Source organism: Oncorhynchus mykiss, chromosome 4 (assembly GCF_057628025.1).
Source record: "Oncorhynchus mykiss isolate SJ-2025 chromosome 4, ASM5762802v1, whole genome shotgun sequence".
Classification (NCBI taxonomy): Eukaryota; Metazoa; Chordata; class Actinopteri; order Salmoniformes; family Salmonidae; genus Oncorhynchus; species Oncorhynchus mykiss.
In genome coordinates this window covers 479,401-506,617 of record NC_143025.1, presented here as the reverse complement: position 1 = coordinate 506,617, position 27,217 = coordinate 479,401, and the positions used below count along the sequence as shown (strand labels likewise).

General features: G+C 42.2%; 1 protein-coding gene across 8 annotated transcripts in view; it reads left to right on the top strand.

The window, feature by feature from the left end:
* Nucleotides 1-8,027: 8,027 nt before the first annotated feature.
* The window catches only part of ice2 (interactor of little elongation complex ELL subunit 2), a 48,679-nt gene continuing 29,489 nt past the window's right edge, over nucleotides 8,028-27,217 (top strand). For 7 of the 8 annotated variants that reach the window (XR_016495011.1, XR_016495010.1, XR_016495007.1 and 4 more), the window contains exons 1-7: nucleotides 8,029-8,209; nucleotides 8,375-8,485; nucleotides 17,891-18,266; nucleotides 19,659-19,778; nucleotides 19,858-19,992; nucleotides 21,238-21,354; nucleotides 21,878-22,037. Coding sequence is in view for 3 of the 8 variants with exons in the window: in XM_036968904.2 (XP_036824799.2) it covers nucleotides 8,196-8,209; nucleotides 8,375-8,485; nucleotides 17,891-18,266; nucleotides 19,659-19,778; nucleotides 19,858-19,992; nucleotides 21,238-21,354; nucleotides 21,878-22,037 (1,033 nt within the window). In the remaining 5 variants the exon portion in view is untranslated. Of the gene's footprint in view, nucleotides 8,210-8,374; nucleotides 8,486-17,890; nucleotides 18,267-19,658; nucleotides 19,779-19,857; nucleotides 19,993-21,237; nucleotides 21,355-21,877; nucleotides 22,038-27,217 lie in introns of all 8 variants that reach the window. The other variant, XM_036968903.2, reaches the window with a different exon arrangement.

Genomic DNA, 27,217 nt, shown 5'->3' with positions numbered 1-27,217 from the left:
CTAGGAAACGGGCTAGGAGACCTAACCCTAATGTCTGACTGGGAAACGGGCTAGGAGACCTAACCCTAATGTCTGACTAGGAAACGGGCTAGGAGACCTAACCCTAATGTCTGACTAGGAAATGGGCTAGGAGACCTAACTCTAATGTCTGACTGGGAAACTAGGAAACGGGCTAGGAGACCTAACCCTAATGTCTGACTAGGAAACGGGCTAGGAGACCTAACCCTAATGTCTGACTAGGAAACAGGCTAGGAGACCCCTTTGGAATTTAATTCCACCCCTCCCCTCCCCCTGACACCCTGTTTGCCCAACAGTGCACAGGGTTTCCTGTTCTGGCATTGTGGATACACATTCATGTTTATTGAAACACAAGCAGTGAATTCCTAATTTTCTGTTTGCAATCTATTTGGCTGCGTTGACACAGGAGGCCCAATTCTGATATTTTGCCGAAGTATTGGCAAAATAGCTGATCTGATTGGTCAAAAAACAATTACTGGAAAAATCATAAGATTTGGGCTGCCTTTGTAAATGCAGCCTACACTATATTAATTGAATCTATTCACTCTTTATATTGAGTTCTATTTGCTGTCAGTGTAACGGTCGTCGGTGGAAGAAGTTGAGGACCAAAGCACAGCGTGGTACTTGTTCATGTTATTTATTTAAACAACATCTAACAAAGAAACACAACCGAAACAGCTCCGTCAGGTGCACCACACACTAAACAGAAAGTATAATCACCCACAACTCAAGGGTGAAAACAGGCTGCCTAAGTATGGTTCTCAATCAGGGACAACGATTGACAGCTGCCTCTGATTGACAACCATACCAGGCCAAACACAGAAATACCAAATCATAGAAAAAGGAACATAGACAACCCACCCAACTCACGCCCTGACCATACTAAAACAAAGACATAGCAAAAGAACTAAGGTCAGAACGTGTCCGTCAGTTCTCTATCCTAGCCAGTCAATTCCCAACCTCATCTCATCTACTATTACAACTGCCAATTTGTTTCTTGCTTTCTACTGCAGTACATGAAAGATGAGTTAACATGTAAACCGGTTTAGAGTTGTACAGTATAGCCTATCTTACTCAGCCTCTGCCATGCTAATATAACGGTTTACATTAGATTGCTGTTCCCACCAATTCACTCCCAGTTTATTTCTATCTGAAATAATGTTTAGAGAGGGATTATAATAAAAATATATTTGTATCCTGTCCAACTCACACACCTGTACACGTGTCCTGCTGATGTGTTTCCCGAAGAGTCTCTGTTTCTCAATTTATATCAGATGCTGGTTTTGTACTCAGATTCTAACTGTCTATTTTATGTTATTTCTAATCCTAGTTTAGATTTCTAATCCTAGTTTAGATTTCTAATCCCAGTTTAGCCTGTAGTGAGAGCTTCTGTCACTGTATTAGCTACAACATGAACTGCTGTCTTAATTGCATGCCACATACGTCAGAGAGAAGAAGGTCATGTTATATTATAGAGGATGAAATATAGACCACACACTTTACTAAACCACCACGTTGTCCTTAATTAACTAAGATAATTAATTAACGTGGAGCCCAATGCTAATAAGCATGTATAGTATAGGACGGTGTTAATGCAAGCAGGCGGCTCTGTGAGGCTCTAATGGCCTCCGTCATAAACTCAAGCAGGCGGCTCTGTGAGGCTCTAATGGCCTCCGTCATAAACTCAACTTAACCTCCGCTATAACAGACAGACAGACAGGCTGTCGCTGATTTTTTCTTTGTGTTTACTATGGGTTGTTGTTATTTACTGCCTGTTTACTATGGGTTGTTGTTATTTACTGCCTGTTTACTATGGGCTGTTGTTATTTAATGCCTGTTTACTATGGGTTGTTGTTATTTACTGCCTGTTTACTATGGGTTGTTGTTATTTACTGCCTGTTTACTATGGGTTGTTGTTATTTACTGCCTGTTTACTATGGGTTGTTGTTATTTACTGCCTGTTTACTATGGGTTGTTGTTATTTACTGCCTGTTTACTATGGGCTGTTGTTATTTACTGCCTGTTTACTATGGGCTGTTGTTATTTACTGCCTGTTTACTATGGGTTGTTGTTATTTACTGCCTGTTTACTATGGGTTGTTGTTATTTACTGCCTGTTTACTATGGTATGTTTTTTCAATTAAAATCAAACATTATTTGTCACATGAGCCAACAAGTGTAGGTAGACCTTACCATGAAATGCTGAATACAACAGGTGTAGGTAGACCTTACCGTGAAATGCTGAATACAACAGGTGTAGGTAGATCTTACCGTGAAATGCTGAATACAACAGGTGTAGGTAGACCTTACCGTGAAATGCTGAATACAACAGGTGTAGGTAGACCTTACCGTGAAATGCTGAATACAACAGGTGTAGGTAGACCTTACAGTGAAATGCTGAATACAACAGGTGTAGGTAGACCTTACAGTGAAATGCTGAATACAACAGGTGTAGGTAGACCTTACCGTGAAATGCTGAATACAACAGGTGTAGGTAGACCTTACAGTGAAATGCTGAATACAGCAGGTGTAGTAGACCTTACAGTGAAATGCTGAATACAACAGGTGTAGTAGACCTCACAGTGAAATGCTGAATACAACAGGTGTAGTAGACCTTACAGTGAAATGCTGAATACAGCAGGTGTAGTAGACCTCACAGTGAAATGCTGAATACAACAGGTGTAGTAGACCTTACAGTGAAATGATGAATACAACAGGTGTAGTAGACCTTACAATGAAATGCTGAATACAACAGGTGTAGTAGACCTTACAGTGAAATGCCAAATACAACAGGTGTAGTAGACCTTACAGTGAAATGCTGAATACAACAGGTGTAGTAGACCTCACAGTGAAATGCTGAATACAACAGGTGTAGTAGACCTTAAAGTGAAATTCTGAATACAACAGGTGTAGTAGACCTTACAGTGAAATGCTGAATACAACAGGTGTAGTAGACCTTACAGTGAAATGCTGAATACAACAGGTGTAGTAGACCTCACAGTGAAATGCTGAATACAACAGGTGTAGTAGACCTTACAGTGAAATGCTGAATACAACAGGTGTAGTAGACCTTAAAGTGAAATGCTGAATACAACAGGTGTAGTAGACCTTACAGTGAAATGCTGAATACAACAGGTGTAGTAGACCTTACAGTGAAATGCTGAATACAACAGGTGTAGTAGACCTCACAGTGAAATGCTGAATACAACAGGTGTAGTAGACCTTACAGTGAAATGCTGAATACAACAGGTGTAGTAGACCTCACAGTGAAATGCTGAATACAACAGGTGTAGTAGACCTTACAGTGAAATGCTGAATACAACAGGTGTAGTAGACCTCACAGTGAAATGCTGAATACAACAGGTGTAGTAGACCTCACAGTGAAATGCTGAATACAACAGGTGTAGTAGACCTCACAGTGAAATGCTGAATACAACAGGTGTAGTAGACCTTACAGTGAAATGCTGAATACAACAGGTGTAGTAGACCTTAAAGTGAAATGCTTAATACAACAGGTGTAGTAGACCTTACAGTGAAATGCTGAATACAACAGGTGTAGTAGACCTTACAGTGAAATGCTGAATACAACAGGTGTAGTAGACCTCACAGTGAAATGCTGAATACAACAGGTGTAGTAGACCTCACAGTGAAATGCTGAATACAACAGGTGTAGTAGACCTCACAGTGAAATGCTGAATACAACAGGTGTAGTAGACCTTACAGTGAAATGCTGAATACAACAGATGTGGTAGACCTTACAGTGAAATGCTGAATACAACAGGTGTAGTAGACCTCACAGTGAAATGCTGAATACAACAGATGTGGTAGACCTTACAGTGAAATGCTGAATACAACAGGTGTAGTAGACCTCACAGTGAAATGCTGAATACAACAGGTGTAGTAGACCTCACAGTGAAATGCTGAATACAACAGGTGTAGTAGACCTCACAGTGACATGCTGAATACAACAGGTGTAGTAGACCTGACAGTGAAATGCTGAATACAACAGGTGTAGTAGACCTCACAGTGAAATGCTGAATTAACCAAAAATCCAGTTCAAGAAATAAACCAAATTAACTAAAGTAAAAATAATAATAAAAAGAAACACAATAAAATAACAATAACTAGGCTATACAGGGGTACCAACCTCTGTCCAGGTAGCTCTGGTCCAGTACTATACCTATAATGTATTAAAACCAACAATGTGTTTATATTTGTAGTGAACTATTTGTACTTACATTGTATTTTGTAAAACTGATAGCAATCACATAAGAGAACAGTTAGTATCTGTAATTTGCAGGCAACAGATAGCATACATCCAGTGCATTCGGGAATCATTCAGACCCCTTCACTTTTTCCATATTTTGTTACGTTAGAGCCTTATTCTAAAAAAATAAAAATTCCCCAATCTACACAAACCTGTTTTTTAGCATTGTTTGCAAAAACTAAATACACAAAATATCACATTTACATTAGTATTCAGACCCTTTACTCAGTACTTTGTTGAAGCACCTTTGGAAGCGATTACATCCTTGAGTGTTCTTGGGTGTGAAGCTACAAGCTTGGCACACCTGTATTTCTAGAATGCTCTTCGAACCAACCAATAGTCATTTAAAACATTAACAAATGTCTACACTGTATTTCTGATAAATTTGATGTTATTTTAATGGACAAAAAAAACATGCTTTTCTTTCAAAAACAAGGACATTTCTAAGTGACCCCAAACTTTTGAACGGTAGTGTAAGTGTGATACGTGCTACTTTATTCTGGACCAACTGCAATTTACCGATGTCCTTCTTTTCCGCAAGTGACCGTTGGGCAGTATTCCAGGTGCAACAAAACTAGGGCCAGTAGGACCTGTCTTGTCGACTGAGATGTCAAGAAGGCAGAGCAAAGCCCTATCATGGACATAACTCTTCCCATTTTTAGCAACCACTGAGTCTACATATTTTGACCATGAAAGCTTGCTATCTAGGGTTACACCTAGCAGTGTAGTCTCCTCAATTTGCTCAATAACCACATTATTCAATAATAGATCTAAACGAGGTTTAGCGTTGAGTGAGTGATTTGTCCCAAAAATGATGCCTTTAGTTTTTGAGATATTTAGCACAAGCCTATTGCTAGTTAGCCATTCTAAAACTGACTGGAGCTCTGTGTTAAGTGTCTCAGTTATTTATTTGATTGTTGCAGCTGACGTGTTGAGCCGTCAGCGTACATAGACACACAAGCTATAGTCTCTAGAATGCAGACGCAATCTTCCTAGTAGGACTCTGCAATAATGAAATGGTGTGTACATGTGTGCGCATCCGTTTCAGCATGTTTTGGGAGTCAAGCAAGAGTCGACTCCTACAACTCCAACCACAGGAGTCGGACTCAACTCCAAAAATACAGGAGTCGGACTCAACTCTAAAAATACAGGAGTCGGACTCGACTCCAAAAATACAGGAGTCAGACTCGACTCCAAAAATACAGGACCCGTGTATCACTAGCAGCTGTGTTGTTGCCGACAAACCAACCCGTTGTTAGAACCCCGAGCTTAGGCTAAAATATATGTTAGCATTGTCAGAAACACACAATCCACAGGTAGGCTATGCCTTGTTATGGGACAACACGCAATCCACAGGTAGGCTACGCCTTGTTATGGGACAACACACAATCCACAGGTAGGCTATGCCTTGTTATGGGACAACACACAATCCACAGGTCCACAATCCACCACTAACACTGAGTGGCTGCTGCCAACACACTGACACTGACTCAACTCCAGCCACTTTAATAATGGGAATTGATGGGAAATGATGTAAATATATCACTAGCCACTTTAAACAATGCTACCTTATATAATGTTACTTACCCTACATTATTCATCTCATATGCATACGTATATACTGTACTCTATATCATTGACTGTATCCTTATGTAATACATGTATCACTAGCCACTTTAAACTATGCCACTTTGTTTACATACTCATCTCATTTGTACATACTGTACTCGATACCATCTACTGTATCTTGCCTATGCTGCTCTGTACCATCACTCATTCATATATCCTTATGTACATATTCTTTATCCCCTTACACTGTGTACAAGACAGTAGTTTTGGAATTGTTAGTTAGATTACTTGTTATTACTGCATTGTCGGAACTAGAAGCACAAGCATTTCGCTACACTCGCATTAACATCTGCTAACCATGTGTATGTGACAAATAAAATTTGATTTGATTTGATTTAGGTAGGCTATGCCTTGTTATGGGACAACACACAATCCACATGTAGGCCTTTTTTTTTTAAAGATATTGATCCTCTGTGGCTAAATCATAAGCCCACTGGTCTAGTATTCTGAATTATGGTCTAGTATTCTGAATTATTACATTTCTTTCAGAAAGGCTGGTAGGTAGCCTAGTAGTTAGATGAGGCAGGTAGCCTAGTTGTCACGACCGTCGTATAAATAATTAGACCAAGGCGCAGCGTGAGTAGAGTTCCACATTTTAATGATAGTGAAACTTCCAAAACAACAAAGATATAATGATCGTGAAATACGTAACCCTGAGGGCTCTCTATCGTCAGGGCTTGACACTAGTGGTTAGAGGTGGCAGGTAGCCTAGTGGTTAGACGGCAGGTAGCCTTGTGGTTAGAGGCGGCAGGTAGCCTCGTGGTTAGAGGCGGCAGGTAGCCTAGTGGTTAGAGGTGGTAGGTAGCCTTGTGGTTAGACATACATAACATACATAAGCCCATCAAATTGAGTGCACTGAGTTCTATCAGACAGATAGTTAGAAAACCATGCAACTGCATGCTCCGAAAGACCTACACTCGACAATCTCTGCCTTAGTATAGCATGATCAACTGTATCAAAAGCCTTAGAGAGATCAATAAAAAGTGAGACAGTGCTGTTTTTAGTCAATGGCTTCGGTGATATCATTTAAAACCTTCATGGCTGCTGTAATTGTGCTATGCTTCTTCCTGAAGCCCGATTGGTACATTGATAAAATAGAGTTAGTAAATAAAAACTCTTTGAGCTGTCCACTCACAAGGGTTTCAAGTATTTTCACCAGGGGTGACAGCTTTGAGATTGGCCTATAATTATATAAAAGAGTTGGATCTCCCCCTTTTAAAAGTGGTAGGATAAATGCTGATTTCCAGATCTTTGGAATTTCATTACATTCCAGGGTTAGATTGAACAGATATGTAAGTGGTTCAGCGATGAAATCAGCTGCCAGATTTAAAAAGCAGGGATCAAAAAGATCAGGACCTGCAGGCTTTCTCTGATCTAAGGATTTCAGGGCTTTATGTACCACCTGTACTGAGAATGGCAAAAAGCTAAAAGTTTGACCAGCTCTCACTGGTTCATCCACACAGGGTTGTACAGAGACAGAGGACACTGAATCAAACAGCCTACCAGATGATACAAAGTGCTCATTGAAACAATTCAACATTTCAGTTTTGTCATATATAGCTTACACCCAGAGAACCCCTGTTTTACTGTGACACAAAGAATAGATAATTGTGTACGGTGCAATAAATGTTAAGAACACACAAAAAGCATACAAAAAGCAATTACTTATCTTATAGCAATACTTTTAATTATTATTTGTATGATAACCAGTATAAAATATAATTTTTGCAGTAATTATTCACCAGCAAGTGGTACTGGAGCGTCTAGGACCGAAAGGCTCTGACCCCCAAGCCATCAGACTTCTGAATAATTAATAAAATGTCCCCCCCCATTGTTTTGTACACTACTGCTACTAGCTGTTTATTATCTATGCATGGTCACTTCACCCCTACCTACATGTACAAATTACCTTGACTAACCTGTACCACCATTGAATCTGTAGCGGTACCCCCTGTATATAGCCTCATTTTGTTTTGTTGTGCTAATTTTGTATATTTTAAACTTTTGTTTATTTGGTGAATATTTTCTACACATGTTGTATTCAGCGCATGTGTCAAATAAAGTTTGATTTGATTTTGATACAGGACATTTATTCTGAAGGATTCCAAAAGTCCTGACCCGGAAGCACTTAGTAGTTCTTGGCTGTATCACAGCGGTTTCAGGTTGAAGCTCACATCAATGCCATTCAATGCCATAACTGGCTACTAGTTAACTATTTATAGTTGTATTATCCTCAGCTACATCTTATCTCATAACCACGCCAACCTAAAACAGCGGTACATATGGAGCTGACATGGTGAGCTTGGTTTGTGATTAACCAGTTGGCGAAAATGTTTGGGGACATTTGGCGCTTAACTAACGATATTTAAACTATGTCAAGTTTGAGGTTTGCTAGCTGTAGAGATGTTAACGCTAGTTGTAACATAATCCTGATGAAACGCTGTTCCCTATCTCCTCGTAGGGAGGACGTCCCGCTCCCAGCCCCAGACGGTCTATTATTTAACAAAGACCTATATGATAAGTACTCCCTGGCGCCGACCATCAAGGGACTGTGGGCTATCGCTGTTGTAAGGTACAGTATGCAGCTAGCGTCAGTGGCTACCTAACGTAGCGTCAGTGGCTACCTAACGTAGCGTCAGTGGCTACCTAACGTAGCGTCAGTGGCTACCTAACGTAGCGTCAGTGGCTACCTAAGGTAGCGTCAGTGGCTACCTAACTTGGAGTCAGTGGCTACCTAACTTGGAGTCAGTGGCTACCTAACTTGGAGTCAGTGGCTACCTAACTTGGAGTCAGTAGCTACCTAACTTGGAGTCAGTAGCTACATAACTTGGAGTCAGTGGCTACCTAACTTGGAGTCAGTGGCTACCTAACTTGGAGTCAGTAGCTACCTAACTTGGAGTCAGTAGCTACATAACTTGGAGTCAGTAGCTACCTAACTTGGAGTCAGTAGCTACCTAACTTGGAGTCAGTGGCTACCTAACTTGGAGTCAGTGGCTACCTAACTTGGAGTCAGTAGCTACCTAACTTGGAGTCAGTAGCTACATAACTTGGAGTCAGTAGCTACCTAACGTGGCGTCAGTGGCTGCCTAACGTGGCGTCAGTGGCTACCTAACGTGGCGTCAGTGGCTACTGATAGTGTTCAAAAACTGGAGAGTTGAGACCAAATCACGGACGCTGGACAGAGTGGATTTCAGTTGTAACAAAAGACAGGTTTAATGAGTCAGAGATATCTTGTCCCGCAGTTTTACGTGCACGGACCTAGTTCACATAACTCGGCAAGGAGCCAGGTGAAAAAGAGGCCTTATACTACGGTTACATTCATTTTTATACATAGAATAAAGTAGGTGGAGTCTTGTCGTTTCGGTCTTCTTGACTGGTCGGAGGGTTGGAGGCGGGCCTTGCTCTAGCCAGAGCAGAAGCCCCATTGGTGCACAGCAGAGCCTTATCCTGAGCATCCGACCAATAGAGGGGGTCAGTCTTGTGGCTGGGTGTATGTGTTCTTACGACGGAATGTCTTTGTTTATGAGCTATGTGTATGAATACTTATATAACAAATCCCTCTCTTCACGTCTATTAGACGTGAAAACTATAGCAGAAAGGTGGCGGTTGCAATCGTGGGTATACATAAGGTGGTGCTCCTAACCTTGTCTGGTTTGCATGGTGGGTCTGTAGGTGTAGTGCTACGTTTGGGATGGGAGTGATTGGAGGGAGTGATATCAGGAAAAGAGTTAGGGACATGTGTAGGGGTTGGTGTACGTGATGTGGCAGGGTGAAATAGTTGTTCAATTAACCATGTGAAAGTCCTAGGGTTACTCCACATATCAGTAGGAATATCACAAATAAGGGACCAGATATCCCCAGCCTCACCCAGAGAGGGAGAAATTTCCCTCTAACTGGGCGAGGTTCCCTTCTCAGGGGAGGCAGAGTTTGATGCCGCATCACCTGAGGAAGGAGTGTCTTCATTTGGAATCGAATTTAGGCCGCTCAAATCAGCTCTGACTTCAGTCAGTGTTCTAGAAGGAATTGGGGCTGGGGTGCAATGTGTAAGGCGGTGCCAAGGTGTGCCTGATTTACCTTTGACCTGGACTGAGTGTGAAGTAACCTCCTTCACTTCGTACGGTCCAGTCCACCTGGGTTCCAGCCACTTTCTCTTGTGGACTGTAACCCTCACCCCGTCACCAACCTTTACCTTCAGTAGTGGCGTGTCCCCCGGCAGCTCCCCCTCCTGGACCTTGTGAACCTGGGTAGAGAGTGCTGCAGAGAGAACCGTCAGTTTTTTCACATAATTAGACATTACAATTTGTTGTACATCAAGGGCGGGCATATGACCTCCCTCCCTTGGTGGACCATGCATGACTCTACCAGTCATTATCCCATGAGGCACATACTTTAGCTATCTTAGCTTTTGCTTTTGGTTTGACGTTCCACCAGATTTTGGGATTGGGGCCTGTACTTAGATCCAAATCTGTGGGTTATGCCAAATCTTTCTTCCACCTGTCTCAGGTGTTTGTTAAATGTAAGCCATTTGTCAAATTTGATTCGTCTTGGGATGCCATACCTGGGTATTAGTTTGGTTTGTAGCCACTCAAAGACTGACCTAGCATCCTCCCCTTTTGTTATTATTGCCTCTACCCATTTGGAGAACCTATCTACTATGACTAGGAGATAGAGTTTGCCTTTAGATAAATTTTCGGGGCCCATGTCGGTGTAGTCTATACTAATATCCTGAAAACATGCATTAGGTATTAAGTATGAGCCCATTGGTGTTCGATATGGTTTCTTTGGGTTGTGTCTGTCACAACCATTGCATTCGTCACAAAATAAATCATCGTCATAAAATAAGTCAGTCATATTTTTTATGTGAGGGTGCCACCAGATGTGCGAGGCCTTTTTGGAGGGTCTTTAGTTTGCCTTCGTGTGTGGGGCCATGTGTTTCTCATAAAAGTTCTGGGTCCATCAGTGTGGCCTGCTTCATGGGCATGGGCTGAGTCTGTATAGATATTCAGTCTTTTCTTTTCCTCTGATGAGGACCTGCGTCAATCCGATGATTTCAGCTAATTTGGCCGATGCTGGTTGAGGGATGATGGCTGATTGAAGGGTGACATCACGAGGTGAGCTGTTTTTTCAATAGCTTTTGCTACTGCAGCAACGTATCTGGAGCATGTTGACTGTCCTACCTCAATGTGGTCAAGTTTGAAGAGTAGTACATCAAGACCCTTCTCTCCCCCTCTTGTTTCTGGAATAGGACGGATGAGGTGAATCCTTCCCTTTCAGAAACATCCAAATGGAACTTGTTCTTGTAGTCAGGTGCAGTCAGAGCTGCTGCCGCTGATAGATCTGTTTTCAGGAGTGCTATGGCTGTTGATGCTTCAGCCGTCCAGGCCAGGGGTGCATGGAGGTTCCTTGATCGTAGGATGACCGGTGCTGCCACCCCCTCTGGGCCACACCCAATGGTACAACACCTGATAGGTGGGGTCAGGTGCATCATGTCTTCGTCCCAGTCTGCAGTGTAGAGGCAGTCATCAGTTTCTGTTGCATTGAGTGTGCAATGGATCTCAGCTTGGGGAGTCTTATATGGGTGCAGAGTGTAGATTTGAGCTTTCAGTTGGTTGAACTTAAACTGGATGTGAGGGGTGGCAGGCCCTGTGGGTAGGCATTTTAGCCAGTACACTTCTTGGGCTTCAGACAGTGTGGTCATCGGCAGGAGTGGCATCCTCATCATTCTTACTGGGTGATCAGGTGTTGAAGTGGGAGGGTTGGTTGTAATGCTGCTCCTGCTGCATGTGGCTAGATTCTGGGTGGTTGTATGCTGGCTGTTGCTGATGCATGGGTGTGGGTCCTGGTTGCTGATGTTGCAGAGGTGGGTTTCCCCCACTTCCTCTTGCTCTCCATTGCTGTTGCTGCGGGGAGAGTGGTTTCATGCAATCTCTGGCAAAATGACCGGGAATTCCGCAGTTAAAACACTGGTAGTTTCCCCCTCTGTGTTGTCCAGTGTAGGGACCCCGTCGAGCCCATACTGGGTGTTGTTGTTGCAGGATATACTGCTGCGGGGGAGGGTATTGGGGTGGTTGGGCCCCCCTAGTGGCCGTGAGTGAGGCTGCCTGCTGTTGGATCATCTGAGCGACAGTCTGGGCCACTATTTGGGAGATGTCTGTTTTGGTTCCCGGCTCCTTCGTTTCTTCCGCCACCATCTGTTTCTTAGGTTTTTCTCCTTGTTGTGCTTCCTTCAATTGGAGTTTCAGGAGTTGTACCTGGAGGGACTGCACCTGGCTCTCAGCACCCCCTCTTTCCTTGTTGTGCTGGGTCACATGGTGGTGCACATGCGTATTGAATTGGGTCAGAGGAAGTGCAATCAACCCTACCGTTCCGAGTTTGGTTTTAACATCTCCAGGACACCCGTTGACCACCATTTCCTTCCACATGCTGAGTGTGGTATCAGTGTGATCGAATGGTTCTTCGTGGACCGATCTCCATGTGGTCTTAGCCCTGTCCAGGTATGCTGCAGGTTGCTCACCTGGGTTGATTGTGAAGGAGGATAAGGTGGCATGGTTTCTTTCTGTAGGGTATGCTCTCCGTAGAACTTCCCATAATCTGGTACGGAAGTGGTCTATGGGCAGTGTTGGGGCCCGCCATCCAAGGTCAGCTGCTGTCATGAGGGCCTCCATGGTACCGTGGTCGGTGGCTCTTGCTAGAAGTGCTTTCATGTCTCCTAGGCAGAGTTGCAGGCCTGACGTAAGTGTCTGCAGTTGAAGTAGCCACGCTGAAGCTCCTCCATGTAGGCTAGGCATCTGTCCCATCAGTGTTGTTAAATCAGTCATTTTCCAGGGCTGGTACTCCACAGTGTGTGCATCACCTGGTGTCGGTCGCAGGGGGTACTGTCCTGCCATCTCCTGCTCTCGCTCTCTTCTATCAGCAATTCTGGAGGACTGACGGAGTGTTTCGGACCCCATTGATTCGGTAACTTTGGTTACTGTTCCTCTCATTATGCCTTCCACACGGTAGGCTCCCTCTCTGTTGTTATCTTGGTTAGCTATTAGCTCCCTGAGTTCCTTAGCTCGAGCTATTGATGATTTCAGCAGCTCCTGCATCTTAGTCACGTTTGGAGCTCCCATCGGAGCTGGGGTGAGCACCATGTCAATTTCTTCTTCGTTTTCGATATCCATGTTCTGATGACAGTCCTCCCTATCCGTCTGATAGAAGTGGTTTGAATCTAATCTTGTTTGTAGGTGTCCTCTGGTTTCAGAGGTGAGAGAGTTCACAGAGGAGCATTGCGGCCTCCGTTCCTGGGGGAGGTCTCCTGCTCCTGGAATCCCAGTTTCGAACTGTTCACATACCATATGGCCAGCCGTTATCCCCAGGGTAATTTCCCCTTTTAACTCCCCTTGGTCTATTCTCAGAACTGGAGCCTGTATTGTGGGAGGTGCCCTGGGCAGGAATGGGTTGTGTGATGGGCTCCGGTGATTTTGTCCCTTTGAGTATGGCGGGGGCTGCACTGCCTCCATTGTCAATTGTGGATATAGTGAGGGAGAAACGGCTACAGGGGGAGCCGTGGGCAAGTTCTCAGGCGGAGCTTTAACATCCCCCGACGCCACAATAGCCACGCACATCATGTCTGGTGTGTTTTTTGGTAGTACCCTCCTACTCTCCTGTATGGCCCATGTACCTATCTTGAGCTCCCCCTCCACTCTCTCTCTCTCTCTCTTGTACCTACTTTTTTGAACCTGTGTATCTTGTTTCTCTCCGCCTCACTCGCTTTTGCATGCTCTACTGCGTCCTCTAATTCTGTCTGCATATCTTGGAGTTTCCCCCCTGTAGGTGGTCCTCCGCTAAAATAACCTGCTTGTGTCCATCTTATCCGTAATCCTTTCCACACTTTCTCCACTTTCCCATACTGTTCTTTACCTCCCGCTCTATCAATCATATTCTGATCTAAATATTTATTGAATTTTAGTTTGGGCGTGGTAGCTGCAGACATTTTATCTAGTTCGTCTGATAATGTGTATAATGCGTTATTTAGGTATATTCAATCCTTACTATGTGGTGTTTATTTCTATCGTTGTATGCTTAGATATACTGCTGTACTGGCAATGGCTTATCTCTTCTACCCCCACCCTCGCATACAAAGGGGGTTATCAGTATGTGACGCCCGCCACGTGTCTGTTTCTCCGGTATTTTATTTGAATTTGTTCAGCGATTCGTTTAGGTATTTTCTAAAAATGATTCGGCGATTTCCTTTTGGAACAATATATCAGTGAATATATGCGGTTCTATAACAATTTTCAGAGTAATTCTAGCTCTTTAGGAAATATAGATAGAATTTCTAGACAACTAAGAGTTGTTCAGTGAATTATTTAAATACTTTCTGTAAACAATTCGGTAAATTCCTTTATGAACTTATATCAGTAAATTCGAGCGATTCTATAGCAATTGTCAGAATAATTCTATATCTTTAGGAAATATGGATAGAATAGAAAAACCCAAAAATCAGTGTGTAGCTTTTAGCGTCTGTCAAAGTCTGTACTAAGCTCGGCGGCTTATTTAAATACTTTCTAGAAACAATTCAGTAAGTTCCTTTATGAACTTATATCAGTAAATTCCAGCGATTCTATAGCAATTGTCAGAATAATTTTAAACTTTAGGCAATATCAACAGGAATGAAAAAAGCGAAAATCAGTATTCCAGCCCGGCTGCTGTCAATCAAAGTTGCACGGCCATTCGATACTAAGGTGGCTTTGTCTATCAGCACGTGTGCCTAATAGCCCAGTTACGTATCCCAACCTACTCCGCGACAAACGTTTCTTTCAATTTAATTTCCCCCATCTCCAAATCATGGAATGTCAACTCTGGTTCATATTATGTTTATTGTTTGATGTGCAATAGCCACCTCATTCCCGATCTCTGTCTTGTGGAACGCCAAACTTACATATCCTGTATCTACTCGACTACACCTCTTACAAAACCTATTAAATAATACACAGCTTTTTTAATAGGGCATTTTTCATGCAGATTCATTCAATCCAACCACACCTCCACAAGACCTATTCGATGTTATATGTATCAACAGGAGATTTTACTTGCAGATCCGGTTCATCCATAATTCAACTATAACCACACCTCCACAAGACCTTTATTCGATAGTACAGAACGTATCAAAATAGGACATTTTTACTTGCAGATTCGGTTCATCTATAATTCAACTATAACCACACCTCCACAAGACCTTATTCGATAGTACAGAACGTATCAAAATAGGACATTTTTACTTGCAGATTCGGTTCATCTATAACCACACCTCCACAAGACCTTATTCGATAGTACAGAACGTATCAAAATAGGACATTTTTACTTGCAGATTCGATTCATCTATAACCAACTATAACCACACCTCCACAAGACCTTATTCGATAGTATAGAACGTATCAAAATAGGACATTTTTACTTGCAGATTCGGTTCATCTATCATTCATTCATTCGTATGAAATTCTCATTGAATTTCCAACATCCATAATTGTGTCCTTTACGTGTTAAAACACAGCCACTATTTAACGTCACCTCTATACACAACCCAATACATATATAATTAGGACAGTTTTCTATGCAGATTTCAGAACAAATAGGGTCCCTGGAGGAATTTAACACATTGGTCAATCACAATTCACACATTCCTATTAAAATAACTGAGTATAGGCCCATTAATAAGAATATATATATATATATATATATATATATATATATATATATATATATATATATATATATATATATATATATATATATATATATATATATATATATATATATATATATATATATTTATTTATTTATTTATTTATTTTTTTACAAAACAAGATATCTTTAATCAATGTCTTAGGTTCTTATGTAAAAAATTTGGGCACCGATTCATACTCACGCCCAGTACTTTCTGATCAAAATTTGGTTTAGGCTATAATACAATATGCAGATTTCGATATAACGGGCTCTGCTCACCTTTATATAGAGCGCTCCGATCAGATTTCCTGAGGCAAGATGAATGGCTGGGGAAGTCACTCTTCCGTCTGATTTTTTTAGCCGTGATCAGTCTCGTCCTCTCACACTAACTTATAATAGATCGAATTCAAGAACAACCAAACTCTGCTACCAAGTTCTGTTAGTGTTCAAATACTGGAGAGTTGAGACCAAATCACGGACGCTGGACAGAGTGGATTTCAGTTGTAACAAAAGACAGGTTTAATGAGTCAGAGATATCTTGTCCCGCAGTTTTACGTGCACGGACCTAGTTCACATAACTCGGCAAGGAGCCAGGTGAAAAAGAGGCCTTATACAACGGTTACATTCATTTTTATACATAGAATAAAGTAGGTGGAGTCTTGTCGTTTCGGTCTTCTTGACTGGTCGGAGGGTTGGAGGCGGGCCTTGCTCTAGCCAGAGCGGGCCCCATTGGTGCACAGCAAAAGTTCTTTGCTCTTGGGACCGGCCAGTTAGAGGGAGATGAGATGTGTGTTTATATAAGGAAGAGGGGGTCAGTCTTATGGCTGGGTGTATGTGTTCTTACGACGGAATGTCTTTGTTTATATGAGCTATGTGTATGAATATTTATATAACACTACCTAACGTGGCATCAGTGGCTACCTAACGTGGCGTCAGTGGCTGCCTAACGTGGCGTCAGTGGCTACCTAACGTGGCGTCAGTGGCTACCTAACGTGGCGTCAGTGGACAGCAGATTGAGGGGAGTTTTATCTCATTGTTAGAACTGGTAACCATTAGAACTGGTAACCATTAGATTGTTGAACTGGTAACCATTAGATTGTTGAACTGGTAACCATTAGATTGTTGAACTGGTAACCATTAGAATGATGAACTGGTAACCATTAGCACTGGTAACCATTAGAACTGGTAACCATTAGAATGTTGAACTGGTAACCATTAGAACTGGTAACCATTAGAACTGGTAACCATTAGAACTGGTAACCATTAGAACTGGTAACCATCAGAACTGGTAACCATTAGAATGATGAACTGGTAACCATTAGAACTGGTAACCATTAGAATGATGAACTGGTAACCATTAGAACTGGTAACCATTAGATTGTTGAACTGGTAACCATTAGAACTGGTAACCAATAGAATGATGAACTGGTAACCATTAGAACTGGTAACAATTAGCACTGGTAACCATTAGCACTGGTAACCATTAGAACTGGTAACCATTAGAACTGGTAACCATTAGAACTGGTAACCATTAGAATGTTGAACTGGTAACCATTAGAACTGGTAACCATTAGATTGATGACCTGGTAACCATTAGAACTGGTAACCATTAGAACTGGTAACCATTAGAATGTTGAACTGGTAACCATTAGAACTGGTAACCATTAGAATGATGAACTGGTAACCATTAGAACTGGTAACCATTAGAATGTTGAACTGGTAACCATTAGAACTGGTATACATTAGAACTGGTATACATTAGAATGTTGAACTGGTGACCATTAGAACTGGTAACCATTAGAACTGGTAACCATTAGAATGTTGAACTGGTAACCATTAGAACTGGTAACCATTAGAATGATGAACTGGTAACCATTAGAACTGGTAACCATTAGAACTGGTAACCATTAGCACTGGTAACCATTAGAACTGGTAACCATTAGAACTGGTGACCATTAGAACTGGTGACCATTAGAACTGGTGACCATTAGAATGTTGAACTGGTAACCATTAGAACTGGTAACCATTAGAATGATGAACTGGTAACCATTATAACTGGTAACCATTATAACTGGTAACCATTAGAACTGGTAACCATTAGAATGATGAACTGGTAACCATTAGAATGATGAACTGGTAACCATTAGAACTGGTAACCATTAGAATGATGAACTAGTAACCATTAGAACTGGTAACCATTAGAATGTTGAACTGGTAACCATTAGAACTGGTAACCATTAGAATGATGAGGAGTTGTTGTGGTATCCAGTCCCACAGTAAAGGTTGACGTGAAGGAGGAGTTAGAGGACACAACAGGACCAGCCAAGCACCCCTCTACACAGAACCAGTCAAACAGCAACAGTAACATAAATAATGAGAGGAGTGCCACCGGAGAACCCTGTTCTGACAGTCAGGATGAACACGGTGACCGTAAAGATGATCACCCGCCTGCTGGAGAGGGAGTCTCCAGACAGGAACTTAGTCACCCTAGGCCCTCCGGCCAGGACCCCAGCCTTCCCAGCCAGGTACCAGAGTTGTTCCCAGAGCCCAGGATTCCATACCCCTGTTTCTCCAGACTCACCAGTAAAGACCAGCTGACATATCTCCATGTGCTGACCAGCAAACAGCCCAGAGAGGCTTCTCAGGTAGGCTACCAACTGGCTCTTAACATTACCAATACAATACATTTGTATACAATACAAACAGAGAAGCTCCTCGTGCACATAATGCTCTCAACACTACTCTATGCTTTTGTCACACTGTGGCTGTTCCTGTTGGGTCAGAGCCTGTGACTGTGCCTGTAAGGTCAGAGCCTGTGACTGTGCCTGTAGGGTCAGAGCCTGTGACTGTGCCTGTAGGGTCAGAGCCTGTGACTGTGCCTGTAGGGTCAGAGCCTGTGACTGTGCCTGTAGGGTCAGAGCCTCTGACTGTGCCTGTAAGGTCAGAGCCTGTGACTGCCTGTAGGGTCAGAGCCTGTGACTGCCTTTAGGGTCAGAGCCTGTGACTGTGACTGTAGGGTCAGAGCCTGTGCCTGTAAGGTCAGAGCCTGTGACTGTGACTGTAGGGTCAGAGCCTGTGACTAAGGTCAGAGCCTGTGACTGTAGGGTCAGAGCCTGTGCCTGTAGGGTCAGAGCCTGTGACTGTGCCTGTAGGGTCAGAGCCTGTGACTGTGCCTGTAGGGTCAGAGCCTGTGACTGTGCCTGTAAGGTCAGAGCCTGTGCCTGTAAGGTCAGAGCCTGTGACTGTGCCTGTAAGGTCAGAGCCTGTGCCTGTAAGGTCAGAGCCTGTGACTGTGCCTGTAGGGTCAGAGCCTGTGACTGTGCCTGTAAGGTCAGAGCCTGTGACTGTGCCTGTAAGGTCAGAGCCTGTGACTGTGCCTGTAAGGTCAGAGCCTGTGCCTGTAAGGTCAGAGCCTGTGACTGTGCCTGTAGGGTCAGAGCCTGTGACTGTGCCTGTAGGGTCAGAGCCTGTGACTGTGCCTGTAGGGTCAGAGCCTGTGACTGTGCCTGTAGGGTCAGAGCCTGTGACTGTGCCTGTAAGGTCAGAGCCTGTGACTGTGCCTGTAAGGTCAGAGCCTGTGACTGTGCCTGTAAGGTCAGAGCCTGTGACTGTGCCTGTAAGGTCAGAGCCTGTGACTGTGCCTGTAAGGTCAGAGCCTGTGACTGTGCCTGTAAGGTCAGAGCCTGTGACTGTGCCTGTAAGGTCAGAGCCTGTGACTGTGCCTGTAAGGTCAGAGCCTGTGACTGTGCCTGTAAGGTCAGAGCCTGTGACTGTGCCTGTAAGGTCAGAGCCTGTGCCTGTAAGGTCAGAGCCTGTGACTGTGCCTGTAAGGTCAGAGCCTGTGCCTGTAAGGTCAGAGCCTGTTACTGTGCCTGTCGGGTCAGAGCCTTGGCATTCGGTCATTGTACTTAAAACATGCATTGACATTGACAGAACTCAATGTTGTGACCTGTGCCTCCCTCCTTGTCAGATTCTAATCGCAGCTTGCCTTCACCCTACCCGACCTAGCACTAACCCTGTTTATCTATGCCGATCAGACTCTGTTGCTGCATGTGAACAGTGAGAGGTCAGAGTTCATGAGGTACCTGCAGGAAGTGGCCAGGATGTGTCCCAACGACTACAACTACATATCCCAGGGGGCCGCTCTCTACTCAGAGGTAATGCACTGTTACTTCCTGGTTACTAGTCTGATGATGATACAACTCTGTATGGTACTCTCATCCTTTTCTGTTCCAGGAGTACCTGAGAGCCTGTCTAGACCAAATGAGGATGTATCCCCAACTCTATCAGATCCATGAGATAACCAGCCTCACAGGAGGAAACTTCTCTTCTAGCCTCCAGCTCAACTTTGAGAAACAGCTGCTCACTATGGTGAGATATACTAGAATAATGTATTCTATATAACAGTAATACTATGGTGAGATATACTAGAATAATGTATTCTATATAACAGTAATACTATGGTGAGATATACTAGAATAATGTATTCTATATAACAGTAATACTATGGTGAGATATACTAGAATAATGTATTCTATATAACAATAATACTATGGTGAGATATACTAGAATAATGTATTCTATATAACAGTAATACTATGGTGAGATATACTAGAATAATGTATTCTATATAACAATAATACTATGGTGAGATATACTAGAATAATGTATTCTATATAACAGTAATACTATGGTGAGATATACTAGAATAATGTATTCTATATAACAGTAATACTATGGTGAGATATACTAGAATAATGTATTCTATATAACAGTAATACTATGGTGAGATATACTAGGATAATGTATTCTATATAACAGTAATACTATGGTGAGATATACTAGAATAATGTATTCTATATAACAGTAATACTATGGTGAGATATTCTAAAATAATGTATTATATATAACAGTAATACTATGGTGAGATACTATGGTGAGATATACTAAAATAATGTATTATATATAACAGTAATACTATGGTGAGATACTATGGTGAGATATACTAGAATAATGTATTCTATATAACAGTAATACTATGGTGAGATATACTAAAATAATGTATTCCATATAACAGTAATACTATGGTGAGATATACTAGAATAATGTATTATATATAACAGTAATATTATGGTGAGATATACTAGAATAATGTATTCTATATAACAGTAATACTATGGTTAGATACTATGGTGAGATATACTAGAATAATGTATTCTATATAACAGTAATACTATGGTGAGATATACTAGAATGTATTATATATAACAGTAATACTATGGTGAGATATACTAGAATAATGTATTATATATAACAGTAATACTATGGTGAGATATACTAGAATAATGTATTCTATATAACAGTAATACTATGGTGAGATATACTAGAATAATGTATTATATATAACAGTAATACTATGGTGAGATATACTAGAATAATGTATTATATATAACAGTAATACTATGGTGAGATATACTAGAATAATGTATTATATATAACAGTAATACTATGGTGAGATATACTAGAATAATGTATTCTCTATAATAGTAGTACTATAAACTGTTATCCTTTGTACTTGTCACAGAACCTCTCTTCTCCTCCTGTGTGTGCCTGCAGGGCGAGGTGGTGATCACAGACCACAAAGTGGTGCCTAATGAAGCACAGTTGGCATTTGACTACGAGACTGTTTCATCAGATATTCCTCCAGTCAAGAAAGCAAAGCTCTCACACTCTGTAAGAATGATGCGTTACTTCTTAATTACTACAACAAAAAGAGACATCATTGGTTATTGTCAGGTTGGAACTCAGTCTTTGGGAGGCCTTTGTATTAGAGGTCGACCGATTATGATTTTTCAACGCCGATATCGATTATTGGAGGACCAAAGAAAGCTGATGCCGATTTATTTATTTGTAATAATGACAATTACAACAATACTGAATGAACACTTTTATTTTAACTTAATATAATACATCAATAAAATCTATTTAGCCTCAAATAAGTAATGAAACATGTTCAATTTGGTTTAAATAATGCAAAAACATGATCGGTGTCTAAAAATGCCAATTACCGATTATGAAAACTTGAAATCGGCCCCAATTAATCGGCCATTCCGATGAATCGGTCGACCTCTACTTTGTATATGAACTCAACTATTAAACACACTCCAGCAGCACTCTTCCGTTGATGTTTCTAAACAGTGTTATGACTTAGAATCCTCATTTTATACACTAATGTTGGTGTTTGTGTCACGTTTAGGGCGTCAGTACTGACAGTAATGCAGAGAAGCTGAGTGGTCGGTATGAACCCCATGTTGTCCTGAGTAGAGAAAGTCTGGTCAGACTGCTGGACAACCACGGTCCGGACTTCACTGATCCCTGGGAGTTACCTGTAGTGGTCAAAACCAACCCTGGGAGAGGTAGGATATCACCTAAGCCCTGACCTCTCATCCTGACCCTAACCCAGGGAGAGGTAGGATATAACCTAACCCCTCATCCTGACCCCTAACCCCTCATCCTGACCCCTAACCCCTCATCCTGACCCTAACCCAGGGAGAGGTAGGATATCACCTAAGCCCCCCTCGCTTTCTCATCCATTTGAGGTGGAGATGAAGCCCCGAGGAGCATGCAATGGAGTTATTCCAAATATCAACCGTGGGAGAGGACATTACCCTGAACCCTAACCAGGGCTCCCCAGATAGCATATAATATCGAAATGTGTAGAATGTCCGGAAATTTGCTTTACAACAGTTTCTCTCAGCCTCATGGCAAAATGTTAAGAATAGCATTATAAAACTGCAATTTTTTTCAAAACAACGTGTTGAAATCAATAATGTGCAGTTTATAAACCCTGGATGGATGATGCTTTGTATTGGCAAATGAGAGGCTTTAAAGCCGCCGGTCGGCAATATTGTCAAAGCAAATTTTATTTGTCACAAATACAACAGGTCAACGGGCGGGGGGTACCCGGCGCCGAGGCAACGGGCGGGGGGTACCGGATAATGACATGGCTGTATACAGGGAGTACCAGTACTGTCAGAGGTACTAGGTAATAACATGGCTGTATACAGGGAGTACCAGTACTGTCAGAGGTACTAGGTAATAACATGGCTGTATACAGGGAGTACCAGTACTGTCAGAGGTACTAGGTAATAACATGGCTACAGTGTGTTCGGGAAGTATTCAGACCCCTTTTCCACATTTTGTTAGGTTACAGCCTTACTCTAAGATGGATTCAATACTTTTTTTCTCTCATCAATTTACATACAATACCTCATCATTTCAAAGCAAAAACAGGTTTTTAGAAATGTTTGCAAATATATTAAAAATAAAAAACAGATACCTTATTTACATAAGTATTTATACCCTTTGCTATGAAACTCGAAATTGAGCTCAGGTGCATCCTGTTATCATTAATCATCCTTGAGATATTTTTACTTGATTGGAGTTCACCTGTGGTAAATTCAATTGATTGGACATGATTTGGAAAGGCACACACCTCTCTATATAAGGTCCCACACTTGACAGTGCATGTACGAGCAAAAACCAAGCCATGAGGTCGACATAATTTTTGTTTCGAGGTACAGACCTGGGTAAGGGTACCAAAACATTTGTGACTCATTTTTGGAAACTGGGCGTATGTTGCACGTCACTACTTCACAGGAGAGGCATTTGAACGTAAACTTTTTTTTAAAATCAAAATGTGTTTTTTGGCAGAATTGTCTTCTGGAACACGTGAACTTTCATGAGTCTTAATTACAAACGTGTATGCTATCTGTAAATACCAATACAGTTGTTAAATTACGAGCCTAGTTGGATTAGCCACGGAAAAATATGGCAACCTTCCCGCTAGCCATGATTGGCTGGGATAATGAATGGGTTGGACAAGCCAAGAGATGAGTTCGGATTGGTCTGCCATGTAGCGTGCATCTGTCTATAACATGAGCTGGTCAGTTTATGTAGGTAATCCTTTCGAATGCGGCTTTTTTGAAGGATATCATGTAGTAGAACTGCATAAGTGTTGCTCTCCACTTTCTGGAGGACCGAGTTTTGAAGTCAGTGGAATTAGAGTATGATAGCTGAGGGAGTCGAAAATACAACACACAGAAGGCTGTTGTAATCTGGAGACAGGTGTTTTATACATCTTCAAACTAAGGGCAACCATGGCATCCGTGACGGAGGGAGTAGCATCCATCCTTGTATACGGATAAGAGAATCTAGCTAGCTACATTTTCAGATATTACACGTTTCTAATTTTGTCAGTTTTTGTTTCAAGTTAGTGTGCTGCTGGCTAGCTAGCTAACGTTACGTGTATGATCTGTGTCGTAATATTATTTGTATCTCAGAGCCATTTGCATTGCTAGTTATAGCCTAATGTTAGCTAGCTAACATTGAACCTGGTTGGTTAGCTACCTGCAGATTCATGCAGGGTAGTGACGTTATGAGTTGGGATTATGGTTCGTTAGCTACATGTCTAAACAAAAGCCTCCATTATGCAATTAACTATTTCAATAGAATGTTTGATGTCACTGCCACAACTGTTGATAGACGTAGCTGGTAAATTCGCTCCGGCTATCTACTGCGATTTCAGAGCACTCTTGTCTGAGTGTGCCAGAGCGCAGAATAACTGACTCATTTACGAATGCTCAACACCCGTTGAATATGGCCGGTGTCAGTAAACATTGGCTTGAAAAGCGAAATAGCTATCCAGCTAGCCAACATTAGCCAGTTATCTTGGTTGCTTGACTGCTGTTGTTAGGTCAGAATGCTCGGATCATCCTTACTCCTCTGCCAGATCGTCCAGTGTGCGCTCTGAATGCTTCCGAGAGCGAAACGCTCTGAATTTACGATCTGACAATCTGACAACGCTCAGAGTTTATTGTGAGTAATTGGGCGTCACTCTAAAGCCGGAAGGTGGAATAAACGAGTCAGGAGTAGGTTTTCTTGATTGAACACAGTTCTCTATTGAGGGCATTGGGTCAACACAAACACTCCAACATAATCAATGAAAATCTTCCAAGGAAAAACATACATCTTCTTCTCCAGATGAAACAGGAACACAATAGGATTATCTTTAAACTACAACAAAAGTCACGGGATTGTCACCGTCTTAGTGGTTCTTCCTGGATAGCTCCTCTGTCTCGGGGGCCATCTTCCAGAGATAGTTTCTCTCTCCCCCCCCCTCTGCTGGTTCCATTCTCTCTCTTATAGGGGAAGGAGAGTATGTCATTAGTACCGTCAGCTGTGCTTAATTGCCTCTGGTTACCTTGTCTCCCATGCCTTGTTGGGCTACTATCCGTGAGCCCAGCCTGCCCTCTGGTGGTCCTTCCACATTATGAACTGACAATCTGACAACGCTTAGAGTTTATGAACGCCCAGAGCACACTCTGGCACTCCAGATAATATTCACAAACACACCCGTAGTATAAACTAGCCTTCAGCCTTGAAAATCTTTGGTTGTTTAGTACATAGCCTCACATGTGAATGCTGAGAGATGGGTGGTGCTAAAGCTTAGCTGGGTGTGAACGATGCTGAATGGGTGTCGACAAAGAAGAGCTGTCCACCATTTTCTCAAAAGTGAGGTTACAAGTTTGTCAACTTTCAAAGCAGAATTACTTTTCCATTGTTCCTCGACTGTTGTGTATGATATACCAATTTCTAGCTCTGAGTCTCTACTTTTATCCAATGTAAAAAATCACAATTTCAAATTTTGCTACATAAGACCGAATCGAGCCGGTCAGTTACATTTCTGCAGCATTGAAGAACAGTGAGTTGGTGTTCCATCATTCTTAAATGGAAGAGGTTTGGATCCCCCGAGACTCTTCCTAGAATTGCTTATTTGAGCTGTTCTTGCCATAATATGGACTTGGTCTTTTACCAAATAGGGCTATGTTCTGTATACCACCCCTACCTGGTCACAACACAATTGATTGGCTCAAACGCATTAAGAAAATAAATTGCACAAATTAACTTTTAACAAGGCACACCTTTTAATTGAAACGCATTCCAGGTGACAACGTCATGAAGCTGGTTGAGAGAATGCCAAGAGTGTGCAAAGCTGTCATCAAGGCAAATGGTGGCTACTTTGAAGAATTGTTTAACACATTTTTGGTTACTACATGATTCCATATGTTATTTCATAGTTTCAACACACCTGATTCTCTTTTTGTATTTATTTCTCGTATTATTATGTTTTCTATTATTTCAAAACATTTCTCTCTGCATTGTGTGGAAGGGCCCATAATTAAGCATTTCATTATTAGTCTACACCTGTTGTTTACGAAGCATGGGGCTAATAACATTTGATTTGACAGTGTATGAACAGAAAGGTGTGTACAGCACTAGTTACATTGGATGAGCCTTCACTAGAATACAGTATATACCTATAACGTGGGTAAAACAGTATGTAAACATTATTACATTGACCTTTGTTCAATGATTCTATGTACGTAGGGCAACATTCTCTAGGGTGCTGGGTAGAGTACTGGGTGGTAGCCGGCTAGTGACAGTGACTAAGGTTCAGGGTAGAGTACCGGGTGGTAGCCAGCTAGTGACAGTGACTAAGGTTCAGGGTAGAGTACCGGGTGGGAGCCGGCTAGTGACAGATGGTCTCAATGATGCATCTGTAGAATGGTCTTAGGGGCCAAGACACATTTTCTTTCTGGTGGTGTGAAGGGAACATTTCAGGTCCTCAGTGATGTGCATGCCGAGGAACTTGACGCTTTGACCCACTCCACATCAACGGCCAGCAATGGATGGGGACGTGCTCTCGCTGCTGTCTCCTGTAGTCCACAATCAGCTCCAGGGGACAGGAAGTTCAGGACCCAGTTCCACAGGGAGGAGTTCAGACCCAGACTACAGACCCAGCTTAGTGATGAGCTTGTCGGGCACTACAGTGTTGAAGGCTAATCTGTAGTCAATGAACAGCATTCTTACATATGTATTCCTCTTGTCCAGGTGGGAAAGGGCTTTGCAAAGGCGATTGCGTTGCCTGTGGATCTGTTGCAGTATGCAAATTGTAATGGATCTAGGGTGGCGTGTAAGGTGGAGCTGATGTGATCCTTAACTAGCCTTTTAAAGCAATTTGTTATGACAGAAGTGAGTGTTACAGGGCAACAGTCATTTAGTTCAGTTTCCTTTGCTTTCTTGGGAATAGAAACAATGGTGGATATCTTGAAGAAATTGGGGATAACAGACTGGTATTTGGAGAGATTGAATATGTCAATAAACACTCTAGCCAGTTGGTCTGCATATGCTCTGAGGACGCGGCTTTGAATGCCGTCTGGGCCAGCAGCCTTGCGATGGTTAACACGCTTAAATCACATACTCACGTCAGCGACAGAGATCGGTAGCACACAGTCTTCATGAGAGGCGGGGCCTGCGTTGGTGGCTCGGTGGTGTTTTCCTCAAAATTCCTCAAAATTCAAAATTTTGCATTTTGAATGCTGCCATCTATCCACATTTTTAGGTTTGGGTAAGTTTTAATCATCACAGTCGTAACAACATCCTCTATGCACTTCCTGGTGAACCCAGTCACAGTCAAAACAACATCCTCTATGTACTTCCTGGTGAACCCAGTCACAGTAGTAAGAACATCCTC